General features: G+C 38.5%; 2 protein-coding genes across 12 annotated transcripts in view; one reads left to right on the forward strand and one right to left on the reverse strand.

Annotated features, from left to right (window-relative positions):
- The window catches only part of SEL1L2 (SEL1L2 adaptor subunit of ERAD E3 ubiquitin ligase), a 115,581-nt gene extending 102,691 nt beyond the window's left edge, over positions 1–12,890 (reverse strand). For 2 of the 4 annotated variants that reach the window (XM_085004510.1, XM_085004509.1), the window contains exon 1: positions 5,120–5,286. In XM_085004510.1, coding sequence (XP_084860636.1) covers positions 5,120–5,177 — 58 coding nt within the window. In that variant the 5' untranslated portion in view covers positions 5,178–5,286. Of the gene's footprint in view, positions 1–5,119; positions 5,287–8,558; positions 8,658–9,919; positions 10,024–12,675 lie in introns of those variants that run through there. The other 2 variants (XM_085004512.1, XM_085004511.1) reach the window with 2 other exon arrangements.
- A 160-nt stretch (positions 12,891–13,050) lies between these two features.
- Positions 13,051–26,020, forward strand: part of MACROD2 (mono-ADP ribosylhydrolase 2) — a 2,051,375-nt gene continuing 2,038,405 nt past the window's right edge. For all 8 annotated transcript variants that reach the window (XM_085004514.1, XM_021077531.2, XM_021077533.2 and 5 more), the window contains exons 1-2: positions 13,051–13,357; positions 21,595–21,711. In XM_085004514.1, coding sequence (XP_084860640.1) covers positions 13,312–13,357; positions 21,595–21,711 — 163 coding nt within the window. In that variant the 5' untranslated portion in view covers positions 13,051–13,311. The remainder of the gene's footprint in view (positions 13,358–21,594; positions 21,712–26,020) is intronic.

The following is a 26,020-nucleotide window of genomic DNA, read 5'->3' on the forward strand; positions in this document are numbered from 1 at the left end:
AGTAAAAATGGGCAGACCTGTTTTGCCTTGAGAACTAGGGGTAGAAGGAGAGGAAGAGAAAAAAATAAGAGTGGGGTTAGGAGCTGATTTTATGTATGAATCTTAGGTCTTTTAGCACCAGTTTATAAAGCAACTGTCTTCTCCCCCAATAACTATTTCCCTGAGTATCTATCCACCTGAATCTCAAGAAATGATCTGCTGAAAACTCCTCTGACCCTGCAAAGTGTCCTAATCCAAGAATTTTGTACTCATCATCACTGTCTCTTTCTCTCCTCCTGTTCACTCCTACCAATTGAAATCAAGTTTTGTCTTGCTTTGCTGATAAACTCTCCTGAAAAGGTAAAGATTCTCTGGCTATTAAAGCCAATGGTCACTTGGTTCTTCCTTCACTTCCCTACTCTCTCTGGCATTTGGCACTCTTGGCCATTCTCATCTTCATGGCACACTCCCACTATGGACTCATATGTCATTGTCTTTAGTCTTGTTTCCAGCTGCTCCTCAGTCCCCACTGCTATGGCTATAGTTTAAGTCCTCATCATTTCTTGTTTGGGCCATTTGATAGTGTGCTGTGGGTTACTCTGTTGAGAGAGTTACCAGTTAGAATCCATCATCTCTCTACTGCCAAAGTCATTTTTTAAAAACATAATTCTGTTCATGTTCTTCAATGAGTAAACCCTCAAATGACTCCCCATTGCCCATAGGATCAGGCTCAAACCTCAGAGACTACCACAAAGGCTTTGCCTCATCAATTGCTATGTTCCATCTCCTATCCCACACTATGGCAAACTGCCATACTTATTTATAGACCACACCCTTTTATTTTTCTGTGTCCCCCTTTACCTGGTCTGATATGTTCTTGTTCTCTTTTGCTTGCTTAGTGAACATTCACCAATCTTTCAAGATTCAGTTTATGCCATTTCCTTGATGAAGCCTGACACACTGGTAGAATTCACCAGTCCCCCATTTGTGCCCTACAGTACTTTATAAATGCTACTATTTTTCAAAATACCTACAACACTTCATGATTCATTCACTTGTTTACTTGTTTTTTTCTTCTAGACTCAAAGTTGCTTAAGGAAAAGGATTGTGTCTTAAATATTCTTCCATAATCCTGGCACATAACTTTTATTAAATATTTCTTTCTTTGTCCCTGCAAATCAATAGCTTTTAGGATATTCACAGATTTGTGCAACCATCACCATAATTTTAGAACATTTTCATTATCTCCAAAGTAACCTTGTCATAATATCCCCAATTCCCCTACACCTCTAGCCCTAGGTAAACTATTTTCTCTCTCTGTGGATTTACCTATTCTGGACATTGCATACATATGAAATCACACAGGTTGTGGTCTTTCATGTCCAGTTTCTCTTGCTTAGCATAAATTTTCAGTGATCATCCATATTGTACTTCATTCCTTTTTTTGCCGAATAATATTCCATAGTATAGACATACCAAATTTGATTTATTCATTCATCAATTAGTGAACATTAGTTTTTTTCCCATTTTTTTGGCTACTATGAATAATGCTGCCATTTGTGCACAAGTTTTTGCATGGAAATAAGTTTTTAGTTCTCTTGGGTATATACTCCTATGGTAATTCTGTGTTTAATCTTTTGAGGAACTGCAAGACTGTTTTCCAAACCATTGTACCACTTTAAAAAACTGAGGTAAAATTCTTTTTTTTTTTTTTTTTTTTGTCTTTTTGTCTTTTGTTGTTGTTGCTATTTCTTGGGCCGCTCCTGCGGCATATGGAGGTTCCCAGGCTAGCGGTTGAATCGGAGCTGTAGCCACCGGCCTACGCCAGAGCCACAGCAACGCGGGATCCGAGCCGCGTCTGCAACCTACACCACAGCTCACGGCAACGCCGGATCGTTAACCCACTGAGCAAGGACAGGGATCGAACCCGAAACCTCATGGTTCCTAGTCGGATTCGTTAACCACTGTGCCACGATGGGAACTCCAAAAATTCTTAACATATAAGTAAATATTTTAAAGTGTACAATTAAGTGACATTTAGTGCTTTTACAACCACCTTCTCTTTTCAGTTTCAAAAGTTTTTCATTAGCCTATAAGTACATTCCGTATTTATTAAATAACTCTCCATTATCCCTTCCCCCATCCACTGGCAACCACTAATCTGCTTTCTGTCTCTATGGATTTGCCTACTCTGGATATTTCATATAGTAAAAATTACATAATATGTGGCCTTTCATATATAGCTTCTTTACCTTTATAACTTTTTAACTTTCATAAACTTCTTTAGTGTTTTTAAGGTTCATCTAACTTGTAGTATGTTTCAGTACTTCATTCCTTCTCATGGTTGAATGAAATTCCATAGTATGTATATACCACAATTTATCTACTCATTCATTATTTAGGTTTTCCTCCTTTAACTATAATAAATAATGCTTTTACAAACATTTGTATACAAATTTTCAGTGTGGACACATGCTTCATTTCTCTTAGGTAAATGCCTATCAGCAGAATTGATGTGTCATATGGTAATTCTAAATTTAACTTTTTGAGGAATTGCCAAACTGTTTTCCAAGTGGCTCTACCGCTTTATATCCCCACCAGCAATGTATGAGGGTTCCTATTTCTCCTTGTCAAATCTTGATATTTTCCTTTTTTTTAAAAATTATAATCATCTTAATAGGTGTGATATAATATTTCACTGTGGTTTTGATTTATATTTTCTTCATGACCAATGATGGTGAATATCTTTTTATGCATTTGATGGTCATTTGTATATCTTCTTTGGAGGATATCTATCCAATTCCTTTGTCCATTTGAAAAATTGGGTTGTCATTTTGTTGATGAGATATGTAAGATTACATATTCTGAATATAAACCTTTATTGAATGTATGACTTGTAAACATTTTCTCCCATTCTATGGATTGTCTTTTCAGTTTCTTGATGATGTTCTTTGAAGCATAAAAATGTTTAATTTTGATGATGTCTAGTTTGTTTTCTTCTTTCTCTGCTTGTGTTTTAGTGGTAAATTTAAGGAACTGTTGCCTAATCTAGGGTCACACACATTTATGTTTATGTTTTCTTCTAAGACTTTTAAAGCTTTAGCTATTATATTTAGGTCTTTGACTCATTTGAATTATTTTCTATATATAGTGTGAGATAGGTGTCTAACTGGTGTGAAGTGTGTGGCACTCTGTTTGTCCCTCACCATATGTTGAAGAAATTATTCTCCCCTTTCCCCATTAAGTCAATGTCTTGGCTTCCTTGCCAAAAATCAATTGGTAAATAAATGTGAGGATTTATTTCTGAACTTTTAAGAATGTTTTATTGATCTATATGTCTATCCTCATGCCAGTACCACACTGTCTTGATTACTACAGTTTTGCAGTTGTTTTGAAATTTAGAAATGAGAGTCCTCCAATTTGATCCTTTTTTCCCCAAAACATTCATTTCCATATTAATTCTCAGACTGTTTTGTTACTTTCTACAATGAAGTAAGCTGAGATTTTGATAGGGAGTATACTGAATCTGTAGGTCAAAATGAAGAGTATTGCCCTCTTAAGTTTTCCAATCCATGAACATGGAAAGTATTTTCATTTATTGAAATTTTACTTAAATTTTTAAAAATAGTTTTTGTAGTTTTTAGAGCATGAGCTTTGCATTTCTTTTGTCTTTTGTTAAATTTAGTTCTTTTTTTTGGTCTTTTTAGGGCTGCACCTGTGGCATATGGAGGTTCCCAGGATAGGGGTCTAATCAGAGCTGCAGCTCCTGACTTATGCCACAGCCATAGCAACTCCAGATCTGAGCTGCATCTGCAACCTACACCACAGCTCATGGCAATGCCAGGTCCTTAACCCACTGAGTGAGGGCAGGGATAGAACCTGCAACCTCATGGTTCCTAGTCAGATTTGTTTCTGCTGCACCATGACAGGAACTCCTAAATTTAGTTCTAAATATTTTATCCTTTTTGATGCCACAGTAAATGGAAATGTTAATTTCATTTTTGGCTTGATCAATGTGATGGTATAGAAATAGATTAAGTTTTGTCTATTAACCTTTTATCCTGCAACCCTGGTAAACTCACTTATCAGTTCTAACAGTTTTTTAATGGATACCTTAGGATTTTTGTACATGAAATCATGTCTTTAGTAAATAAAGATAGATAGGTTTATTTCTTCCTTCCCAATCTTGATTTCTCTTACTTTTTTTTCTTATCTATTTGTCTTGGCTAGAACCACCAATACAATATTGAATAGGAATGGTAAGAGGGGACATTCTTGTCTTGTTCCTGATCTTAGGGGAACCATAGGGGGAAAGCATTCAGTTTTCACCATTAAATACATTAGGTGCAAGTTTTTTGAGGATGACCTTTATTAGGTTAAGTTTCTTATATTCCTAGTTTGTTGAATGTTTTTATTCAAAAGGGCAGCTGAATTTTGTCAGGTGCTTTTCCTGTATCAATTGAGATGATAATGTGGTCCTTGCCATTTATTCTATTCCTGTGGTGCGTTACATTAATTAACTTTCAGGTGTTGTAACAACCTTGCATTCCTGGGTTAAATGCAAATAAATATTTCTTAAATTCATGATGAGTAAGTTATTTGAGGATTTGGGTAAAAATTAACTCAATAAATAGCCAGAGAAACCACACTGGAAAATAATTCCCATTTTAAGATAGTAACTAGTTAGGAATCATGGAAACTTTGAAAGTAGAATTGTTATTGTGGAAAGATTATAACAGACTATACTTTTCCTTTAAAGTTCTAGAACTAGATTTTCATGATATCCTAGATTTAACAAAACTTAACCTATCTCAACTATCTTTACTATAGCTACTCTATAAAAAAATTATAATGCTTTTTTCATAGATTTGCTCAGTCTTTCCCCCCTTCACACACACACACACACACACACACACACACCCTTCCTAGGTACACACAGCCTCCCCAGGTACACACACCCTTCCCAGGTACTGTCCTAAATGGGCGTATCATTATTATCTATCCATACTGAATATTTTAAAGTACTTTCCAAAGATGGTGTTAAGTAGGAATATAGTGAAGTTACTTATGATTTTATAATCAGCTTCTACCCTTAGTGCTAAGGATCCTAATAAGGAACCATAACGACAGAAAAACTTACTTGTAACTGTGACCCCAAGAATTACCAATATCTCTATTAGCAGGGACCAGGGCTTCATATTCTCCTAAGCAGCTCTTTCTCACTGTAACACAGGCAGAACTAGGTGGCTGGCCCACAAGCTTCCTCTTTTCAGGTATGTGGGGGTCAGGACTTGGTTGCTAAGCAACAATTTCCTTACTCTTGGGCCAATGAGCTGCCAGGAATTTCCTTTCAACCCAGAATGAAGGCAGCTGATGGAGAGAGCAGGCTGTGGGGAAGTAATCATATCCAGCCTGTAATTTCTCTGGTAGGAGATAAGTGGTAGGCTTCAAATAGGTAGGTGTTGCTCTTTGAACTTTGTTCAGAGTTTCTGGAAGTTCTTACTTCCAGAGGTGCAAACTGCAATTATGGGAAAACTCAAGTGCATGAACGAACCTGATATCATCCTTTAATCTAACATCTCAAGGCTAATGTGGACAAGAAACATAGTGACCAAGTCAGTCTGATTTGGTCCCCATCTTGGTGAAAATGTTTACCTTCTGTTCAAGTAAGTAACTGCTGAAGTTTGACCAGGACCAAGACAAACAAACCTCAATCATCAATTACATTGTTAAAATGGTGTTTTCATTAAAATTTCATTAAAAAATGTTTAAAAATGACCTCTTTACTGTCTTAAAATATATGGGCATCTCACAAATGAATACTCTCAAGGCTAGGACCAGAAATCAAAATGAATATTTAGGTAAAAGTATGGAAATATCAACAATATCAAAGAATGGATCTAGTTGAGAAATTATATCTAAAATATATCCAATATTTTACAATGTGTTCAGGTAATTACTTCTGAAACAAATGAATTTATTACCTTGTTTTTTCAGGTTTATTTCCTTTATTCCCATCTCTATTGTGAAAAATTATCACAAATTTAGTGGTAATTTAATAGAAATTTTATTCTCTTGCAGTTCTGGAGGTCAGAAGTCCAAAAGAATTCTTTTTTTTTTTTGTCTTTTTAGGGCCGCACCCGTGGCACATGGAAGTTCCAAGGCTAGGGGTCAGATCAGAGCTGTAGCTGCTGGCCTACACCACAGCTCATGACAACACCAGATCCTTAACCCACTGAGCCAAGCCGGGGATAGAACCCTCAACCTCATGGTTCCTAGTCAGGTTTAGTTAACCACTGAGCCACGACAGGAACTCCCAAAAGGATTCTTCAAAGACTAAAAGTAAAGGCACATCTAGTTCTTTTTGGAGGCTCCAGGGGAGAATCTATTCCTTGCCTAGGATTATCCAGCTTTTAATGGCTGCCCATGTTTCTCAATTTGTGGCTGTGTCATTCCAATCTCTGCACAATCATCACTTTGCTTTCTCTTTTGGGGTTTAATTTCCCTCTGCTCTTAGGCCACTTGTGATTACATTGAGAGTTCACCAAAATACAGGATAATCATCCCATATTAAGATCCTCAATCATATCTCCAAGTTCCTTTTGCCAAATAAAGTGACATTCATAGGTTCCAGAGAGTAGGTCCTGGAAGTCTTTGCAACTGTTATTCAGCCTACCACAGTCCATAATTTCTTTTCCTTTCACCAAAGAACTTCAAAATAGACTGTCCTAACTTATGTACTTTTAAAAACTGTCTAAATAAAACTCATTTAAACTCTTTAACTATCATCCATTAAACACTCCCCAATGTTTTTTACAGTCCCTAGTTGGATCCAGAATTATCAACATTTTTTCAGGAAATGATTTGCTTCCTCTTTTCACGGAAACTGAGGTCATTCAACCCACTGTCCTTTGACTTCCTTTAGGTTAAAAAAACATTCTTGAATCTCTATCTACTCACTTTTTTTTTTTTTTTTTTTGCCCTTTAGGGCTACACTTGCAGCACATGGAAGTTCCCAGGCTAGGGGTTGAATTGGAGCTGTAGCTGCCAACCTAAACCACAGCCACAGCAACATGGGATCCAAACCATGTCTGTGACCTACACCACAGCTCACGGCAACACTGGATCCTTAACCACTGAGAGAGGCCGGGGATCAAACCCACATCCTCATTTATGCTACTTGGGTTCATTTCCGCTGCACCACAATGGGAACTCCCAGTCATCCTTTTTTTAAAACATGGCCACACCTGCAGCATATGGAAGTTCGTGGATCAGGGGCTGATACCAAAGCCGCAGCCACAGCAACACTGAACCTGAGCTGCATCTGTGCAGCTTGTGGCAATGCCAGATCCTTAACCCACTGGGGCCAGGGATTGAACCCGCATTCTCACAGTCACTATGTCAGGTTCTTAACCTGCTGACCCCCACTGGGAACTTCTGGTCATTCTTTTTCTTACTCATCTCAAAAGATGAAATGTACTTCCTTTATTCTAAGTCTAAGACTTTTCTCTCTTTTGATTTTATCCACATTTACTTTCTCTGGTACTTCAGTCTATTCCATAACCACTGCTTCTGGCTTGTTGTCTCTCATTTATTCTTCAACTAATTATTTTTATTTTCACTAATTTATATAGATTATAAATCCACTGATCTTTTCTCAGTTTTCATCCTACTTGATCTCTGTGAGACATCTGACATTTCTGACCATCAATACCTTCTTGAAGTTACATTATTGGTTTCTCTGAAAATTGACTGTAATTAATTTTTTACACATTGAACACAACTTCTCATTCTTCTCCTACCATACTCTCCCTCATTCATTCATGTATTGAAAATATATCATATACTAAAGATTCACAGTAATGCTCTTTGAGGTATTCATTAATTTTGTTAGTTCCAAGCTTTTCCCATTAAATTAGTGCCTCCTATTTCAGTCTTATATGCTCTACCTTAGTTTTGCCAACATCTCTGTATGGATGCTCATTTAACTTTCATCCATTCTTTTATTCATTCAATAAATTTGTATTATGCTTCAGGCATTGTGCCATTGTTTGTAGATGATGAGCAACAAGATATATTTCCTGTTCTCAGAGAGTTTATAAGTACAGAGTGAAAGATAAATATTTATACAATAAACACAAAATAAAAGGATAATTAAAAACTGTTAAAAGAGTTTTATAGGAAAATGAATGAGCACTGAGGGCATATAAGGGGAAACTGTGCATAGAGGTGGGGTGGGGTCAGGGTCAGGGAAGGCTTGCCAGGGAGTGAATTTTGCCAGCTGAACTCTGAAGAATGAGAATGGGTTAAACAAACAAAACATGTCCTAAGTATAGCGATAAACATGTGAAAAGGCCAGAATAAGATGTGTTCAAGTAACTGAAAAGCTCTAAGGGCTGCTATGGTTGGAATCAGAGAAGGGTGGTTGGGGTATAAGAAAAGCAGAATTTTGGTAGGTGATGGTCACTTCTAAATGATTCAGTTTTTATAATAAGACTATACTATAATAAGCAGCTCAGGCTTCTATAACAAAATACCATACACTGGGTGGCTTAAACAATAGAAATTATTTTTCTCACAGTTCTGGAAGCTGGAAGTCCATGATCAGGGCACCAGCATAGTCTGCTTCTTGTGAAGGCACGCTTCCTGGCTTGCAGATGGCCGCATTCTCACTGTATCTTTACATGATAGAGGATAGTGGAGTTAGGATGGTAGAGGTAGGGGGAGGGGAGATACGGAGACAGAAACAGACAGAGAGAGTGAGTGTGTGTGAAGCTTTCTCTTTTATAAGGTCACAGTCTTATTGGATTAGATTCCCACCCTTATGACCTCATTTAACCATAACTTCGTCCTAAAGACCCCATATCCTGATATAATCACATTGTGGGATAGGGTTTCAACATATGTATTTTGAGGGAGTTCAAGTCAGTCCACATAAAGACCACCAAGAAGTCACTGAATGGTTTACAACAGTGAAATGACCTAATCACATCTGACATGATAACTCTAGATGCAGGGCAGAGAATAGACAGAAGGGGGCAAAAATGGACATGGGGGACAGTTAAGTGCTACTGGAAAGGTAAAAAATTCAAGATTATACAGGAGATAAAATTGAGAAGGTACAGCAATTCATTAGGAATGAGAGTGAAGTTTGAAGAGGTACCAGAGATGGTGTTTAGGTTTCTAGACTGTTCAAGTGAATGTGTGATGAAGCCATTCAAAGAGATGGGGAACACTGAAAGAGGTCTAAGTGTGGGGAAAAGATCATGAGTACCATGTGGTATGTAGTATATTTCAAGTATCTTTTAGATACTAAATATTAATATTTGATACTAATATTTGATACTTTAGAATGATAATGGTATTTTGTAAGAATAATTAAAATTAAATGCTTGGGAGTTCCTGTTGTGGTGCAGTGGTTAACGAATCTGACTAGGAACCATGAGGTTGCAGGTTCGATCCCTGGCCTCGCTCAGTGGGTTAATGATCTGACATTGCCGTGAGCTGTGGTGTAGGTCACAGATACGGCTCAGATCCCACGTTGCTGTGTCTCTGGCGTAGGCCGGTGGCTACAGCTCTGATCTGACCCCTAGCCTGGGAACTTCCATATGCCGTGGGTGCGGCCCTTAAAAAAGGCAAAAAAAAAAAAAAATTATAAAATTAAATTAAATGCTTAAAGTGATTGCATTTGGAGTGGATAAGCAATGATATCCTGCTGTATAGCAAAGGAACTATATCTAATCACTTGCATAGCACAAGGAAAATGATGGAGTATAGTTTGAAAAAAAGAATGTATATATGTATAACTGGGTCACTTTACTGTACAGCAGAAATTGACAGAACATTGTAAATCAACTATAATAAAAAATAAAAAAATGCTGAAACAAATACCTTCTAAATATCTAGGCCTTAACACAATACATAAAAGTTTCTTATTTACATTAAGAGCCTGATGTGGTACTCCTTGGATCCCAAAGATGCTCCTCCAAGCAGTGACTCAGGGATCCAGTTTCCTTCCTTCTTGAGATGCTGGTTCTGGGATCACTGCGAAAAAGAGAGAACATGAATGAGTACATGGGAGTTTTGATGGTTAGGCATGGAAGTGGCCTTTTGCATCATAACCTACCCAGGATGCAGTCACATGTGCTAATTCCAAGGGAGGTTGGAAAATAGAGTCTGGCTATGGACCAAGAAAGAAGAAACTATGCTAGTGAGCATCTCTGCCATATTTACTATGTGCTAGTCACTTTATGTGTTTTAACTCATTTAATCCTCAAATCAATCTGATAAAGTAGATATTTATCGTCATCTCCACATAATAGATTTCAAAAAATGTCAAAGTTCAGAGATCTTGAGTAACTTGCCAAGGGCCACATAATTAATAAGAGTAAACCTAGAATTTGGAGTTCTTGTCGTGGTGCAGCATAAATGAATCTGACTAGGAACCATGAGGTTGTGGTTTCAATCCCTGGCCTTGGTCAGTGGGTTAAGGATCTGGTGCAGTGCCATGAGCTGTGGTGTAGGTCACAGACGTGGCTCAGATCCTGTGCTGCTGTGGCTGGGGTGTAGGCTGGCAGCTGTAGCTCTGATTAGACCCTTAGCCTAGGAATCTCCATATGTTGCAGCTGTGGCCGTAAAAAGCCAAAAAAAAAAAAAAAAAAAAGGAGTAAACCTAGAATTTGAATCCAGAAAAACTAGCTTCAGATGCCTTTTAACCAGCGCATAACACTGCCTCTTAAAGTTGAGATCCAGTATATGGTAGCATGTATAGGTTTAAAGCTCAAGAAGAAATTTTCCTTTAACTCAGGATTTTCCAATCTCAGCAGTAACGACATTTTGGGCCAGATATTTCTTTGTTGTGGGGGACTGTTCTGTGCATTATTGGACACTCAGCAGAATTCTTGGTTTACACTCACACAGTGCCAGTAGCATTCTTCCCCCAGATTTGACAACCAAAAATTTATCCAGACATTGCCAATGTCCCCAAGGGAGGCAGAACTGCACCGATTGAGAACCACTGTTATAACTGAAGCCATGAATATGGATGAAATTATTCAAAGAAAAAGTATAAAGCGAAAATAGACAAGAGATTAGTAGTGAATCTTAATGAACTCCAAAATGTAATGGCTGAAAAGGAAGATGGGCCACAAAGGAGACTGTAAAGGAATTACCAGACAGGAGGAAACTCAAAAGAGTGAGGAAATTAATGGAAAAGAATGGTTTAAGGAGGAATAGAGATTAACAGTGTTAAATGTGCTGAGAGATCTTGTAAGAGAGATTGAAAAATGTCCATTAAATAGCACATGAAGGCAACTGATTAACTTAGTAACAGCCATTTCAGTTGATTTAGAGGATAAAAGATTAAAGCAAACTGAAGAGCAAAAGTGGGATATAAGACAAATGACACATTTTGGTAAGTGAGAGGTTTTGGAGAGGAGGAGGAATTTTTTTTTTTTTTTTTAACATGGGAGAAACCTAAAAGGTTTAAAAGTTGATGAATGGTCCCAGTTCTTTCAGTCAACATAGGATAAAGATAATCAATAGTATAATGTTCCTAAGAAAGCACAGGTGGAAGGACTGGCTCTGGGTTGGGGCAGAAACTTCTGTTTTAACAAAGCAAAGGTGCCTAGTACGATGCACTTTCCTGCAGACACGATACACTTTGCATTTCTAAATAAGAACTCAATACCTTTCCTGCAAAATCTGAAACTGCTCCTGTACTGCCCAATCTTATTGATAAATTGCTATTTTCAACTATTCCATGGAACCCTTATATTCTTTTTCTTTCTCATCCTCTTTCCAAAATCTATTCCATTAACAATTTTTATTGATTCTACCTGGGTACTATGCTTTGAATCAGAGCCCTCCTTTTATTTCCATTGCCAATAAATGTGTGCATATTTTTATTACTAGCTCAAATATCACTTCCTTCTTGAAACATTATTTCATAGCATTAAAAGAAAAAAAGCAGAGATAATGTTAAAATAAAAAATTGTACCTTACTATGTTATTAATCATCCTCATGAGAGAGACCTGTTACTCAAAACATTTCATTCTTTACAATTTTTAATGGGGCCTCCTCTTTTTTTTTTTTAATTGTTAAAAAATGTGTTCCAAATAACTACTTGTTCTTACATACCTAGCTTAAGTACAGCTTATAAGACAACACTCCAATTGTTAAATAAATGTGGATTCACAAAGAAATCAGCCTAGTGGATGGTCTGATATTTAGAAAAACCATAAATTTGGGGAGGGGGTTACCAAACTTCCTCTAAATTCTAGAACACCTAAATACTAGTATTACCCAGCATCAGGTGAGCCCTTTAGACCATCACCTTGACCTGAAGCAATTTGTGGGGGAATAAAACGGTAAGATGACCTGGCTCTTATTAACACCCATTTGAATTTGCTTTGATGAAAGTCTTTTGTTTCCAATATAACTTTTGGTTGCTCACTACTTCCCAGTTCTTAAAACTCTTGAGTACTCCAGTTTACTTTTGTTCTTTCCACTTTTCACCGGACTCCACTGAACTGTGTAAGGTTGAGAAGCTGATTACATATGGTCTGAAACCATTACCTAATCCTTTCACTTCTTTCGGTTACATTTGCCCACCAACAGAAAAGTTTCAGATTATCTGGTAAAAGCCATCCAGATGGAGCAGTTAGAGTGAACGTGCACAATTCGTGTCAACTCACATCTCTTACTTCCACAGGTTAAGGCCCTGAGGATGCTCCGCAGTCACCTGGCGCACCTGGCCCTAGAGGCCACGCCCTCGGGTCCTCCTAGCGCAGCAAAGCGGGAGGGGAGCTCCTAGTGCCTCCTGCCTCTCCCAGGCAGCCGCCTCACGCGCCACCCCAGCCGCGAGGCTACCTCCAGCCCCCTTGCTCCCTGGCTCCGCCCCCTCAAGCTCCCCAACGTCCTCGGCGTCGGGCCCGAGCCTGCGCCTGCGCCTGCGCCCTGGGTCCGAAGTCGGGGCGCGCGGTGGCTGGAACGCGGAGAGCGGCGGATGGTGCAGCCAATGGGAGGCGGCGCTGGCTAGCGGCTGGGAGGCGGGGCCTGCGCGGGTGTTAGGTTAGCGCGAGGCGTGACCTAGTTGACAGGCTCTGAGGGCTGCTGTGGCGGCGGCCGCGGGGCTGAGGCGGGTGGGAGCCGGAGCAGTACGCCGGCTGAGGGGGGAGGGCGGCGACTAGAGAGCGGCGAAAGGCGCGGGTGCGGAGCCTCTTTCACTTTTCCCTCCCGAGTGCCCCCCCACCCCTCCCACTCCACACACACCCTGTTTGCCCGTGAGCCTGGGGAACTTGCAGCTTAAAGCCAGCCACCCCCACAGCAACATGTACCCCAGCAACAAGAAGAAAAAGGTGTGGAGAGAGGAGAAAGGTAACCGTCCTGTCGAGTCCTGGGGTCGGGGGCAGGGGTGGAAGGGGTGGGGTGGGGGCGGGGGACAGGGCTGTGTGTGCAGAGGCGCCCTCCGCCCGGCTCTCGCCTCGCGCCTTCCCGGCCGGTGCCGCTTCCCCCGCGGGTCCGTGTGTACACACGCGCGCACGTGCGCGCACCCCGGCGTGCACGCGCCGCCCCCGGGCACCTGCCGCTCGCACACTTGTGGGCTCACGCCCCTCTCTGCTGCCCTCCGCGCCGGGTCACCTTCTCCCCCAGCGCGGCGGTCCCCACCCCGCCCCGGACTCCAGCTGGGACTTTCGGAGTGCCGGCCGGGTGTCCCAGGGACACGTGCCCGCCAGCTGGCACCCCGGCCGCAGCTGCTGCTGCTCCGCGCCCGCTGAGCTTCGGCGGTTTACTCCGCGCCTCTGCGTCCTGCTCCTCTTCTGGCAGGGCGTCCCCACCCTCGCGTCTTTAGCCCTTTTGCCGGGCCCTTCCTTCTGCGCCTCAGTGTGACTTTCAGAACCTGGAGCTGGGGGGACAGGTGGAGAACCTAACACGAGCGTGTCTTGTCCGAGAGGCTAAGTGCCTTCAGAGAAGTCTGAATGGGCTCTTCTCTGCAGTGATTCCCTCTAAATTCCGATCCCATTCACAGTCTGAAGTTGCTCAGAGTAAGACTGTGAGACCGATGCCACTCTTCTGTGAATGAAGCCACCTCTGAGTTTTGTGCTGATCAAAGCTTAGCCAGATCAGGCAGATTGATAGTGACATTGAGGTCGGGGAGATACACAAAGTGTGCGACCCAGCGCTGTTTTCTCCCTCTCTCTTTTTCTCTCTGGTGTCAGAGTTAGGTAATAATCCAAGGTAAAACTTGAGTCTTTGCAGTTTTCTCCCTCCCACTCCACTCCTTTCTTTTTATTCTGTAGCAGCTAATTTTACAGAAATGTAGTAAAAAGGACTTGAATTGCTACTGCCAAGATGTACTAAACCGTGTATCAAAAGCGAGGCTGAGTGAGGGAAATGCACATCTCTCCTTAAGTATCATGTTCTTTATAGAGGAAGGAGGAAGGGATGACTAGTTCTCTTGCTAAACTCAGCTTCAGCTGCTCATCGCCCAAAAGCCAATAATTCTAGAGGCAGATGTCAATAGAAAGGAAAGTTGTTTTAATGAGAAAAGCCAGAGATCTCGGGAGAAAGTGGGCTCATGTCCTGAGACCAACTCTGAAGATTATGCTCAGCCATGACAGTTTTTAAAGGGGAAAAGGGAGAAGACTCAGTGAAATCATCGAGACAGGACATTGGATTCTGCATGAATCTCTATTGTGAGCAGACTGGCTGACTCTTTCTTCAGCATTTTCTTGCCTGAGCAATCTGCCTGCTGGATTTGCTAAAGGGGCTGTTGGGGGTGGAGAGCTAGTCATTTTCTAACTGCTTTATTTTCATTCTTTTTATCTAGGAGAAGGATCAACAGGTTAGGCAGGGCATGGTGTGTATTCAGGAGAGCATAAGTCAAGAGTTAGGTTAAATTGCCTGAAGATCTCATTGCTACAATTCTTTTACGGTTAGACGGGAATGAATAGAAATGGACAAACAGGAAAGGGGCAAAAGCAAAGTTCCTTACTGTCAAACTTCATTCAATTTCTGTGGGATTAAAACAGAGCTAATAACTAACTTTTTCATGCTGATTTAGGGCACTGCATTCTCACAGTGAAAGATGTCAACATTGGTCTCTAGCATCACCTCCTACAAGCAATTTTAGTTGCATGCTTATAATATGGGCAGAGCAAGCTGCAATAATTTCGATACCCACAAAGATATAGATCATTATGAGCAATAATGTTAATCCCATTCTCTTGAGGCCAGTTCTTAGAATTGTGCTAGCTGTAGATTCAGTACTGCCCAAGATGGGGCTGTCTGGTCATCATGCAGTTAGTGTTTTTCCCCTCTGATGGCAGTTATAGTATCTGTAGAACAACTCAGGAGTGTGCACTATACACTGATTCTGTGACTCTATTGTCCTAATCATTAATTGCTCAGTTTTGTACATGGTGGGGGGGCCCTCCAGGGTTCTGCTCCACTCCAGATTGAAAGTTGATTTCTCTAATAGCTCTTTACAACCTATAGATTTTTATTGCAACTCCCGGTCTTTATAAATAAGGCCAAACATGGATAGAGAAAGAATAAATGTGGGAAAAGAATCCTCTGCGTAGGGCCTTCAAACAATGCCTGAGAAAGGGGATGAGAGGGAATTTTTTTTTTTTTTTCACGTTAACTCCTGGGAAGATTTAACATAGTATAACTGAACAACACAGTTAAAATGGTCTTTAAATATTGACAGACTAGGTTGTATTCCATTTAGTTATGCTTTAACAACTGGGCATATGTAGAACTACTTTTGGTGTCACAAAACAAACCCTGTTGGAGTTCCCGTCGTGGTGCAGTGGTTAACAAATCCGACTAGGAACCATGAGGTTGCGGGTTCGATCCCTGGCCTCGCTCAGTGGGTTAAGGATCTGGCGTTGCAGTGAGCTGTGGTGTAGGTGCAGACTCAGCTCTGATCCTGAGTTGCTGTGGCTCTGGCGTAGGCTGGGAGGCTACAGCTCCAATTAGACCCCTAGCCTGGGAACCTCCATGTGCTGCAGGTGTGGCCCTAGAAAAGAAAAGAAAAAAAGCAAACCACTGTTGTGTTATCAGTCTGTATATAGCCTGATATATAAAGTAGTGTAAAGTAATTTTGCTTTGTTTTCATCGAAGTTGAGTTTCAACAAGGATTTACTTTGTAAGCATTGAAAAATCTTTTATGCGCATTTTTATTGGTGGTCTTGAAATATAAACTTTGTATTATTGATAATAATGAAGGCAAAATAGTGGAAGATATGGAAATTGTTTTAAATTTATGAATAATTGATGAAATTTTAGCGATTATTTATGATCTTTTTTTTGTTATAATGTTTCTGAACTAACAATATTATAATGGTTTCTCCATTTAACATCTATGCTTTTGGACTGTGATAAGCATTTTAGAATCTTTAATGTCTTAAATTTTTTTCTTCTAATGATAGGGGAAAATATTCCTATATTATTTTTTTTCTAAACAGATAAGCAAATGCACCATTAAAGAAACATTTAACAAAGTATATTTTTGTCTTGTCCATGAAGTTTCATGTTAAAAGAAAATTGTGACTTGAGGACCTTTTAGTGTGTCAGTGTCTTTTTAGGGTGTGTACTTTTGGAATATTTAATTTTTAAAATATAATAAATCAGTATACTTCCATAAAAAATACATATATGTTATGCCATCAAGAAGGAGCTAAGGTTTTCCAAAACAGTGGTTAATATTAAGAAACTGATGCGTTCACTGGTGGCCCAGAGGGTTAAGGATGCAGCATTGTCACTACTGTAGCTTGCGTTCAATCCCTGGCCCAGGAACTTAAAAAAAAGAAACTGATGGACTAAAAAAAGAAAGAAAAGCTTAAAAAAAAAAAGAAACTGATGGACTGTATGAATTTGTTTTGAATTGCACTGGAGAGGGTGGTATTGTATTTTTGTAGCTGTTATTTAAATCTAAAGGAAGGCTTACCCACTTCATTGAAATATCAAGGCATTCTATAAACATTTTAACTCAGTGTACCATCTAATAAGTATGTCTGCCTATTTATATGCTTGTTTCACAAAGGATTTACTACAAACGTTAAACATTCTTTAAGGAAAAATTTTGTGTAAAGCCAAAGAAACTATATATGACTGTGACCCTCATTATGTTTCACTGTTTAAATAAATAAGCAATTTTCAAGTCCACATAGGTTAAATAAATGCTATTGATCTAATATTTTGAGCCTTAATTCAAAGCCACTCAATGTGTATTACCATTTCAAGTACTGAAAGTTAAATTATTTTGGTGCTTTATCTTAATTGTCTTATTATTCATCTTGTTTTTTTCTAAGTGTCCACACTTAAACTTTTTTTTTTTTTTTTGTCATTTTTGCCATTTCTAGGGCCACTTCTGTGGCATATGGAGATTCCCAGGCTAGGGGTCGAATCGGAGCTGTAGCCACCATCTATGCCAGAGCTACAGCAACGCGGGATCCCAGCCGCGTTTCCAACCTACACCACAGCTCATGGCAACGCCAGATCCTTAACCCACTGAGCAAGGCCAGGGTTTGAACCTGCAACCTCATGGTTCCTAGTTGGATTCGTTAACTACTGAGCCAAGACGGGAACTCCCACACTTAAACTTTTAGGTGAATGGAATGACAGAGGCCATGTCATGTTCCCATATGTACTTCTGATACTTAATTAAAACTACACGTTGATCTTTCAACTTGATATTGATATTGCAATTGATTTCAGTTGATACTGCAATATTTCCATATTCGTGATCTGAGCTTTTTTAGTAGTGCTTTGGTAAACACTAGTCATAACTTTTCCACCTCTGTGTTGTTTCAAATTTAGCATTCTCTTCAAACTTTCTATTCCATCAGGACCTTATCCCTTACACTAGACAGATGACATTCCCTTTTAATTCATGGAGAAAATACATATCATGTAACATAAACAGTCCTAATGTCTTTCTCCACAGTCTCTTTTGTTTCTTTACATGTCCATTGTCCTTTCAGTTTTCTTTGTGTCTTAGACGAAGCACTTCTTCATTTCTAAGATTAATCCCTCTGATTGTGCTCTTTATTGCCTCTGTATTCTTTGAGATCTTGTATTATCATTTATTCCCTTTTGGGTATGTTTAGTTATCTCAGTATCTCTGGGTTCCTCTCCTCAGCCTGTAATAACCATTAAGTCTTTTCTGCCCTAAAGTAGCCTTCCTTCCACAGGGCTTCATCTTAGAGTTGCTGTTCTTCTTTTCCTCAGTCTCTCAAAATCTCCAGGATATATTATACTCTAAGCAAACTACTGTTCCTGAAGTCGTTCAGTAATAACAATGATTATGGTACTACTATTAAAAAGTTAAAATTTGAGTCCTGTTTTTGTGCCCAGCTTACATGCACTCTATCATTTAATTCTTAAAATAGCCCTGTGAGGTAGTATACTGTAAAGTCCTGAGCTTTGAACACCATTTGCCTGGGTTTTAATCCTAGTTATACTGCTTACTAGCTGTGGAACCCTAATTAAGTTATTCAACCCTTTTGTCTTAGTTGCCTCATATGTAAGTTGGTAATACCTGCCAACTTACTTCAAAAAGAAACTGAACCATAAAGAGATTAAGTTAACACAACATCACATAGATTTGCTTGCTTTGGCATTAGAATCCAGACTGCTCTGTTAACCATATTGCTCTCTTCTCACCTTTTTTTTTTTTTTTTTTTTTTAACGGGCTGCAGGTGCAGCATATGGAAGTTCCCAAGCTAGGGGTTGAATCGGAGCTGTGGGCTGCAGCTGCTGGCCTACACCACAGCTCAAGGTGATGCTGGATCCTTTAACCCACTTAGTGAGGCTGGGGATTGAACCCACATCCTCATGGATACTAGTTGTGTTAGTTACTCTTGAGCTACAACAGGAACTCCCTCAGTATTTTTCTTGACTCAGTTGATAAAAACCAGTGGATTATTAATTTTTATTCTTTCTGATCTTCCTGTCACAATTAACAAGATTTCCCCTCTTCTCATTGACACTCTTTTTTCTGCTGGTTTCCACATCACTGGGAACTTGATTCCCCTTGTACCTCCAGTGACATCTTAAGTTTTATTTTTTCCTCCTTTTTGTGTCCACTACCTAAATGTTGTTTGTTTGAGGTTTGGTCCTCTATCTTACCCTCCACTATGAACTGCCTATAGGACTGGAAGTGTAGGCTGTGATTTCCCAAATCTCTAAGCTAGATCTCTCTCCTGCCTAAGTTCCAGAGTCTTGATTTCAACTTGAATGCCCTTGGCATCTTAAATTCAATACAGTGTTGACCCTTGAATGTTGTAATATTGTGATTGAATATATCACATGTGATTAAAAATACATTTTTTTTTTCTTTTTGGTTTCCTAATGTGGCTGAAGAAAAACCAGTTCTAAGAGCAGGGAGAAACATTGGTTCTCCATTTTTTTTGTGTTCACTTGTGTGTACATTAATACTTTCTGCAGTTTTTTTGTGAAAGACTTTTTTTTTTTTTTTTGTGTGTGTGTGTGTCTTTTTTCAGGGTTGCACCTGAGGCATATGGAAGTTCCCAGGCTAGGGGTTGAATCAGAGCTGTAGCCATTGGGCTACGCCACAACCACAGCAACTCCAGATCTGAGCCACGTCTTCAACCTACACCACAGCTCACAGCAATGCCGGATCCTTAACCCACATGGATACTAGTCAGATTCATTTCCACCGAGCCACGATGGGAACTCCAGAGACTTTTAAAGTGGTTATTTTATGAGGGTTAAATTACCTAAAATTAGATACTATCCTTAAATCCATTCGCCTAAGCTACAGTGCCTTGTAAGATGCTAGAAGAATTTGGAGTTCCCGTCGTGGCGCAGTGGTTAACGAATCCGACTAGGAACCATGAGGTTGTGGGTTCGGTCCCTGCCCTTGCTCAGTGGGTTAACGATCCGGCGTTGCCGTGAGCTGTGGTGTAGGTTGCAGACGTGGCTCAGATCCCATGTTGCTGTGGCTCTGGCGTAGCCTGGCGGCTACAGCTCCAACTCAACCCCTAGCCTGGGAACCTCCATGTGCCGCGGGAGCGGCCCAAAGAAATAGCAAAAAGACAAAAAAAAAAACAAAAAACAAAAAAAGCTGGAAGAATTAGAGAGTGAGAGTATGACTACTACTTGCTCTACATGGTGGAGACCTTTATTTGGTAAAATATATGATGCATGACAGCTGACATACACAATGAGTGAGGATGCCAGTGTCAGTTTATGTATTGAATATTGGTAAATCTTTGTTATTTCCTTAGATTCAAAATAAATAGAATTTCTTACATTTTTTCCCCCAGTATCCCTAGTGGATCATTTACGTACCATCTAGGATATGCCTAATCAACTTTAAGTGTTTGTGGTATACTTTATAGCCTAAGATTAAACTGTTGGGCATGGTATACAGGTTCCTATATATTTTCATATTAACTTCTGCTTCTAGCTACTTTTCAATCTGTTACTTTTCTTCCTTGTTACATATCTTGTAGCTTCATTAAACTATCCATACCTCCTCATCTTTGTTACATTGCTGTATTAGTCTGAAGTATCCTTATTTGTTACCTCTTTATGGCAAAATTCTGCCTATCCTTCAGGAATCAGCATACACATCACCTCTTTTGGGCAGCTTTTGCTGAGAAGGTAGTACAGTATAGTGGCTAATGGTATATATATAGGCTGTAGTTTTTGACTACTGGAGATATCTAACTGGACTTTAATGGGAAGCTCTCTTGCTTTGGATAAACTACTGAACTTTGCTGTGCTTCATTTCCTGTCTGCAAAATAGGGGTAATAATACTATCTATTTTGCTGAGTTTTGGGAAGATTATTTTAATAAAGTTATATATTTGAAGTGCCTGACACACAGTAAGTTCTTTATAAACAACATCAACTATTGTTAATTCTAAATGCTTAAAAATATTTTAATCTTATAATTAAGATTTTATTTATTGTTGCTATCACCTCCACAAAGGCATTATTAAATTGAAAGGGCAGTCTTATTGTTGATGACATTGTAGAATTGAGCAAGTATCTTTTTCTTCTTTGGCTACACCCGAGAAGAGGGGAGGTTTCCAAGCCAGGGACTGAACCTCCACTGCAGTAGTGACACAAGCTGCTGCATTGACAACACTGGATCCTTAACCTACTGTGCCATAAGGGAACTCCAAAGAAGTATCTTTTTGGCTGCTTTTCTTTTACTCTTAGCATTTGTACATATTTGCCTTAGGATTTTTATTTTATTAATGTAGCTATCATTTTATCTTATCTGTTTTCTCTTTTGTCTGTGACCTCCTCAAAGTTAAAGGTCACTTTTGTACCTGCTGTGTATCACCTAGGCACATAGTGGACTGTCAGTAGGTGTTGATTGAGAAAATTTACTTCTTTCTTGGACTGTCACAAGGATGTCTTTCTCATTAGGCTTTGATTTTTTTCCCCCTACTAATACGTATTTGACACCTTTTTGCATTCAAATACAGTGTCATTAGATTTGCATTTTGGTATTCTTCAAATCCATACCAATTCTTTGGTTAGCTTAGCATGGTTAGTATTTAAATTATAAAATAATTCCTGAATTCAAAAGTTAAATACAAATGGAGATTCTGCTTTTATTTTGCAAGAACGTTTACTGAAGATGACTGTAGAGGAGAGACGCAAAGAATACACAAGGGACTATGTTCCCCTGAACAGCATCCCATCATGGAAAGAAGAGATGAAGGGCAAGAGCCAAAATGATGGTAAGTTTCTCAGAACATTTTCTAGGTAGATTCTGTCCCATTTATTTATGATTTCTGCAGGACGACTGCTGATGAAATTAAATAACTGGCATTTAATAAAGAGATGTCCTTTTTTCCTATATGAAATAATTGTCATTCATTTGTTTTTAGTAATCTATTATTATTTAAACTTTGAATTTATATTAACATAATTCAAAACATTCAAAATATTGATTAGGTTCAGTTGTTTTGAATTTCTTCAAATTATTTTAAGGATTGGATTCAGTCTGAAGACAATGAATTAGGAAGAACAGAGAAAAACCAAGTAACATTTCACACAATTTTAGAGAAGAGTATGTATTTTGTATGGTATGATATTATGTCTACCTATAAAGGATTTGTATGACAAAATTTACTCACTTTCAAAATTTTATAGTTTGAGAGTCTATTTGAGGGGAAATATGTGTTAGAATATAGATAAAATTTTAAGTATTAAAAAGGTATATGAAAATCTAAAAAACAACATAGATTTAATGGATATTTAATATACTAATCTCTGAATTAACACTCATTGGTGTTAATAGTCTGAATGTGAAATTTAGTAGAAGCAGGGTGGTTTTTTTGATAGAAATTGAGAGAGAATTGTAATTTTATGAAAGAGATTTAGAATGTCCTAATTTCACAGGTTGTAGTCTTAGATTGATGAGACTATGCCATATACTGTGGATGCAGAACAAGAAGACCAGCATGGAATTCCTATGGACAAAATCTAGGAGAAATAGCAGCCAAATTAAAAGTAGCCGTTGGTGTCAGAAGAAACACATTTATCTGACAACTGGTTTGGTTTAGGCTTTAGAGAGAATTCTGTTTTTTTTTTTTTTTTTTTTTTTTTAGGAGGGCAAAGCTCATGGATTCTTTTAGAGCTTACTCTGCCTGGAAACGTGTGACCTTGGGCAAATGGGGTAGTGATTCTATCCCAGGTTCTATTGGGGTCACTGAACAAGCGGATTGGGACGTGCACATCTCATTTGCTTGCCCAGTGCCTTCAGTAAATGCAAGTTGTTTTAATAATGGTCTATGTAAGACGTCATTGAAAGAGAAGGTACTGCTGTGTAAAGAAAAGACTACAGATCAAAAGAACAGAAATCTGGGCCTTGTATGAACTAGGACCATGTGCCTCTTGATGTTGAGGTCTCAGTTATGTATTCTTTCGTTTATGAGAAACTGGTATTGAATACTTCAGCTCCACTTTTTTTGTGGCTAGTGAGTTTTCTCTTTTATTTGTGTTTCATTCACCTCCTGAATTTCTTTCTTGGTTGCTCTTGGTCAGTTTTTTAAGGATGTACATGGTGTTTTTGTTTTTGTTTTTTTTTTTTACAAATTTTGTGTTTTAGGATAGATTTCTGTTGCTGCCAGAATAATTGATAAAGCAGTAATGATAACCCAGGCTGTGTTGCTCAGTTTTGGGTCCGCTCACCTTTGCGTAGAGGCTTGGCATTACATTGCTTGCTTCTATTTGAATATTCAGCATGTGGGAGTATAGGGTTGAACCGGATTGTTAAGAGAACTCAGAGTTGGATGTTTTCAGAGATACCACAGAGGAACATATTTCCCACAGTCAGAAAAGATATATTGAATAAAACCTCACGCTCTTATTCCCTAAACAAGATCCTATGTATTTAATCCTATCTCCCAGTGTGAGCTTTATTAGTGGTTTACAACTGCTCTATGTATTTCGGTTTTTTCCTTTATGCCTTTTTGAACATTAAATTTCTTCATTGGGAACTAGATGGTATGATCAAAATTGTGTTTCTGTTAAACGGTGTTTTATTTCCATGTAATGTTACTTCTCTCTGTTGTGACCTAGAAATTGGTGACTTGTCTCTTCTTTTTTTCATGAAATGGAATGGCTCATTCTACAAGTAATAGCTGTTAATTTCTTTACATAATATGTATCTATCATAGTGAATTCTTCCAGTATTACATATTTGGTGCTCAGTTATGCTAAAACATTAGTTAAGAAAGTTTCAGTATTTTAATAGTTTGAAAGATCCTTTAAAAAAATGCCTTTTTTTTTTGTTTGTTTGTTTTTAGGGACACACTAGCAGCATGTAGAGGTTTCCAGGCTAGGGGTCAAACCAGAGCTACAGCTGCCAGCCTACGCCACAGCCTCAGCAATGCAGGATCCCAGCCACGTCTGTGACCTACACCACAGCTCACACACCACAGTTCACAGCAATGCCAGATCCTTAAACCACTGAGCAAGGCCAGGGATTGAACCTGCAACTTCATGGTTCCTAGTCAGATTCGTTTCCATTGTGCCACGACAGGAACTCCTAAAAATACAAATTTTTAAAAAATAATAAAGGACAACTATAAGTACAGTTATATTTTTATATTTTATTTTGAAATGTTTAAGCCACTTCTTATGAAAGTATATATATTTAAATAGGTATTGATAATTATAATAATTTAATATTTTATGTGTGAAATTTCAAACTAAGTTTTAAAAGAAGTCTGTTTATAATTCTGTGTTATATAGTTTCTGATTTATAGGAAAGAAGTAGTATTTATTGGGCTAGCGCAATATACCAATTTTAAATTTAGTAGTTTATCATTATTATTTACAGTTTTATAGAAGATCATTTTGGTCTTGATTTCCATGATTACATGGAAAGTTCTCAAGCTATTGTTTAAACATTTTTCTTTCTTTCTTTGTTCAGGTTTCTTTTACTTTAGTTAAATTATTCTTGTTATTATATTATAACAGTAACTTAAATAAAAAAGAGGGAAATGGCCAAATGGGTTTGTCATAATTTTGATTTTAAGCTGTTTTAACAAAAGGAAACCAAAAATTGCCAAACAGTATAAAATGAGGGATTTCCCATTGTAGCTCAGCGGTAATGAACCTGACTAGGATCCATGAAGATGTGAGTTCGATCCCTGGCCTCACTCAGTGGGTTAAGGATGTGGCGTTGTCATGGGCTGTGGTGTAGGTTGTAGACGTAGCTCGGATCTGGTGTTGATGTGGCTATTATGTAGGCCTGCAACTGTAGCTGCAGTTCAACTCTTAGACTGGGAACTTCCATATGCCATGGGTGTGGCCCTAAAAAGACACCCCCCGCCCCCCGCCCTTAAAAAAAAAGTTAAATGCAGAAAAGAGGAAGAAAGTAGATAATCTTTTTACTTCGACTTACTACTTTGGCAATATTGGAAAGTTAGGGATAAGCAGAGGAAAGAATGGGAGATGATTACCAAAAAACACCCCATTTCCTTATTGTTCTTGTTCATATTTGTCAACTAGTAGTAGTAAATCTCTGGAATTTTATGCTTCTGATTACTTCTTCCTCTGTGTTAGCAAATATAATTCTATTTCATTTGTCAGTTGCTCTGTTGTAGGGTGTGTCTCTAGCACCAGAATAATGCCTCATGCATAAATGGGCTCAATCAATATTTACATAATGCCTGAGAGGTTAACTATCTACCAAGGACAATTCTTTTTTATTTTTTTTCAAACTTTAAAATGAACATTTAAAAACATACATAAAAATAGAGTAGTGTAATGAACCTTTATGTGTTCACTACCCAGTTTCAAAGGTTAAGTATCATTTCAAGTATACTAGTGCCCCCTGCACTTTTCTCCCAGACTGTTTTGAACCAATTCCTATATACCATATCAAACTTTAGCTGTAAATATATGTACGTATGCCTATGCATATATCTCTAAACTGTAGGGACACGTTGTTGTTTTAATGTAACCACAATATTATCACCAAACCTGAAAATTAGAATTCTTTAATATAATTTAATGTCCAATTAGTATTCACATTTTTTTCATTGTTTGATAAAGAGTTTTGCTTTTTTTGTATGTTGGTTTGCTTGAGTCAAGATCTAAACAGGATTTACATATTGAATTTAATTGATATATTTCCTAAATCTCCTTTATTCTATAGTTTCTTCTCTTTCTGTCCCTTTCCTCCCTTGTAATTTATTTGTTGAAGAAAGTAGGTTACTTGTCTTTTAGAATTTTTCACATTTTTTATTTTGCTGAGGCATCTTTGTGATGTCATTTAACATGTTCCTCTGTGTTTTTTATGAAAGATAGTTAAATTTAGAGGCTTAATCAGGCTTGAGTTTAGTATTTTTTTTTGAAAGAATACTTTATAGATCATTGTATCTTTTTTCAAAATCTTTTTCAGCTTCATCTGTGGCATATGGAAGTTCCTGGGACAGGGATCGAATCCAAGCCACAGCTGCAACTCATGCTGAAGCTATGGCAATGCTGGATCCTTAATCTACTGGGCTGGGCTGGGGATGGAACTGAAACCAC

Source organism: Sus scrofa, chromosome 17, assembly GCF_054392235.1.
Source record: "Sus scrofa isolate SSC_HxYL_T2T_F1_AM1 chromosome 17, Sscrofa_HxYL_maternal_Yorkshire_Landrace_v2.0, whole genome shotgun sequence".
Lineage (NCBI taxonomy): Eukaryota > Metazoa > Chordata > Mammalia > Artiodactyla > Suidae > Sus > Sus scrofa.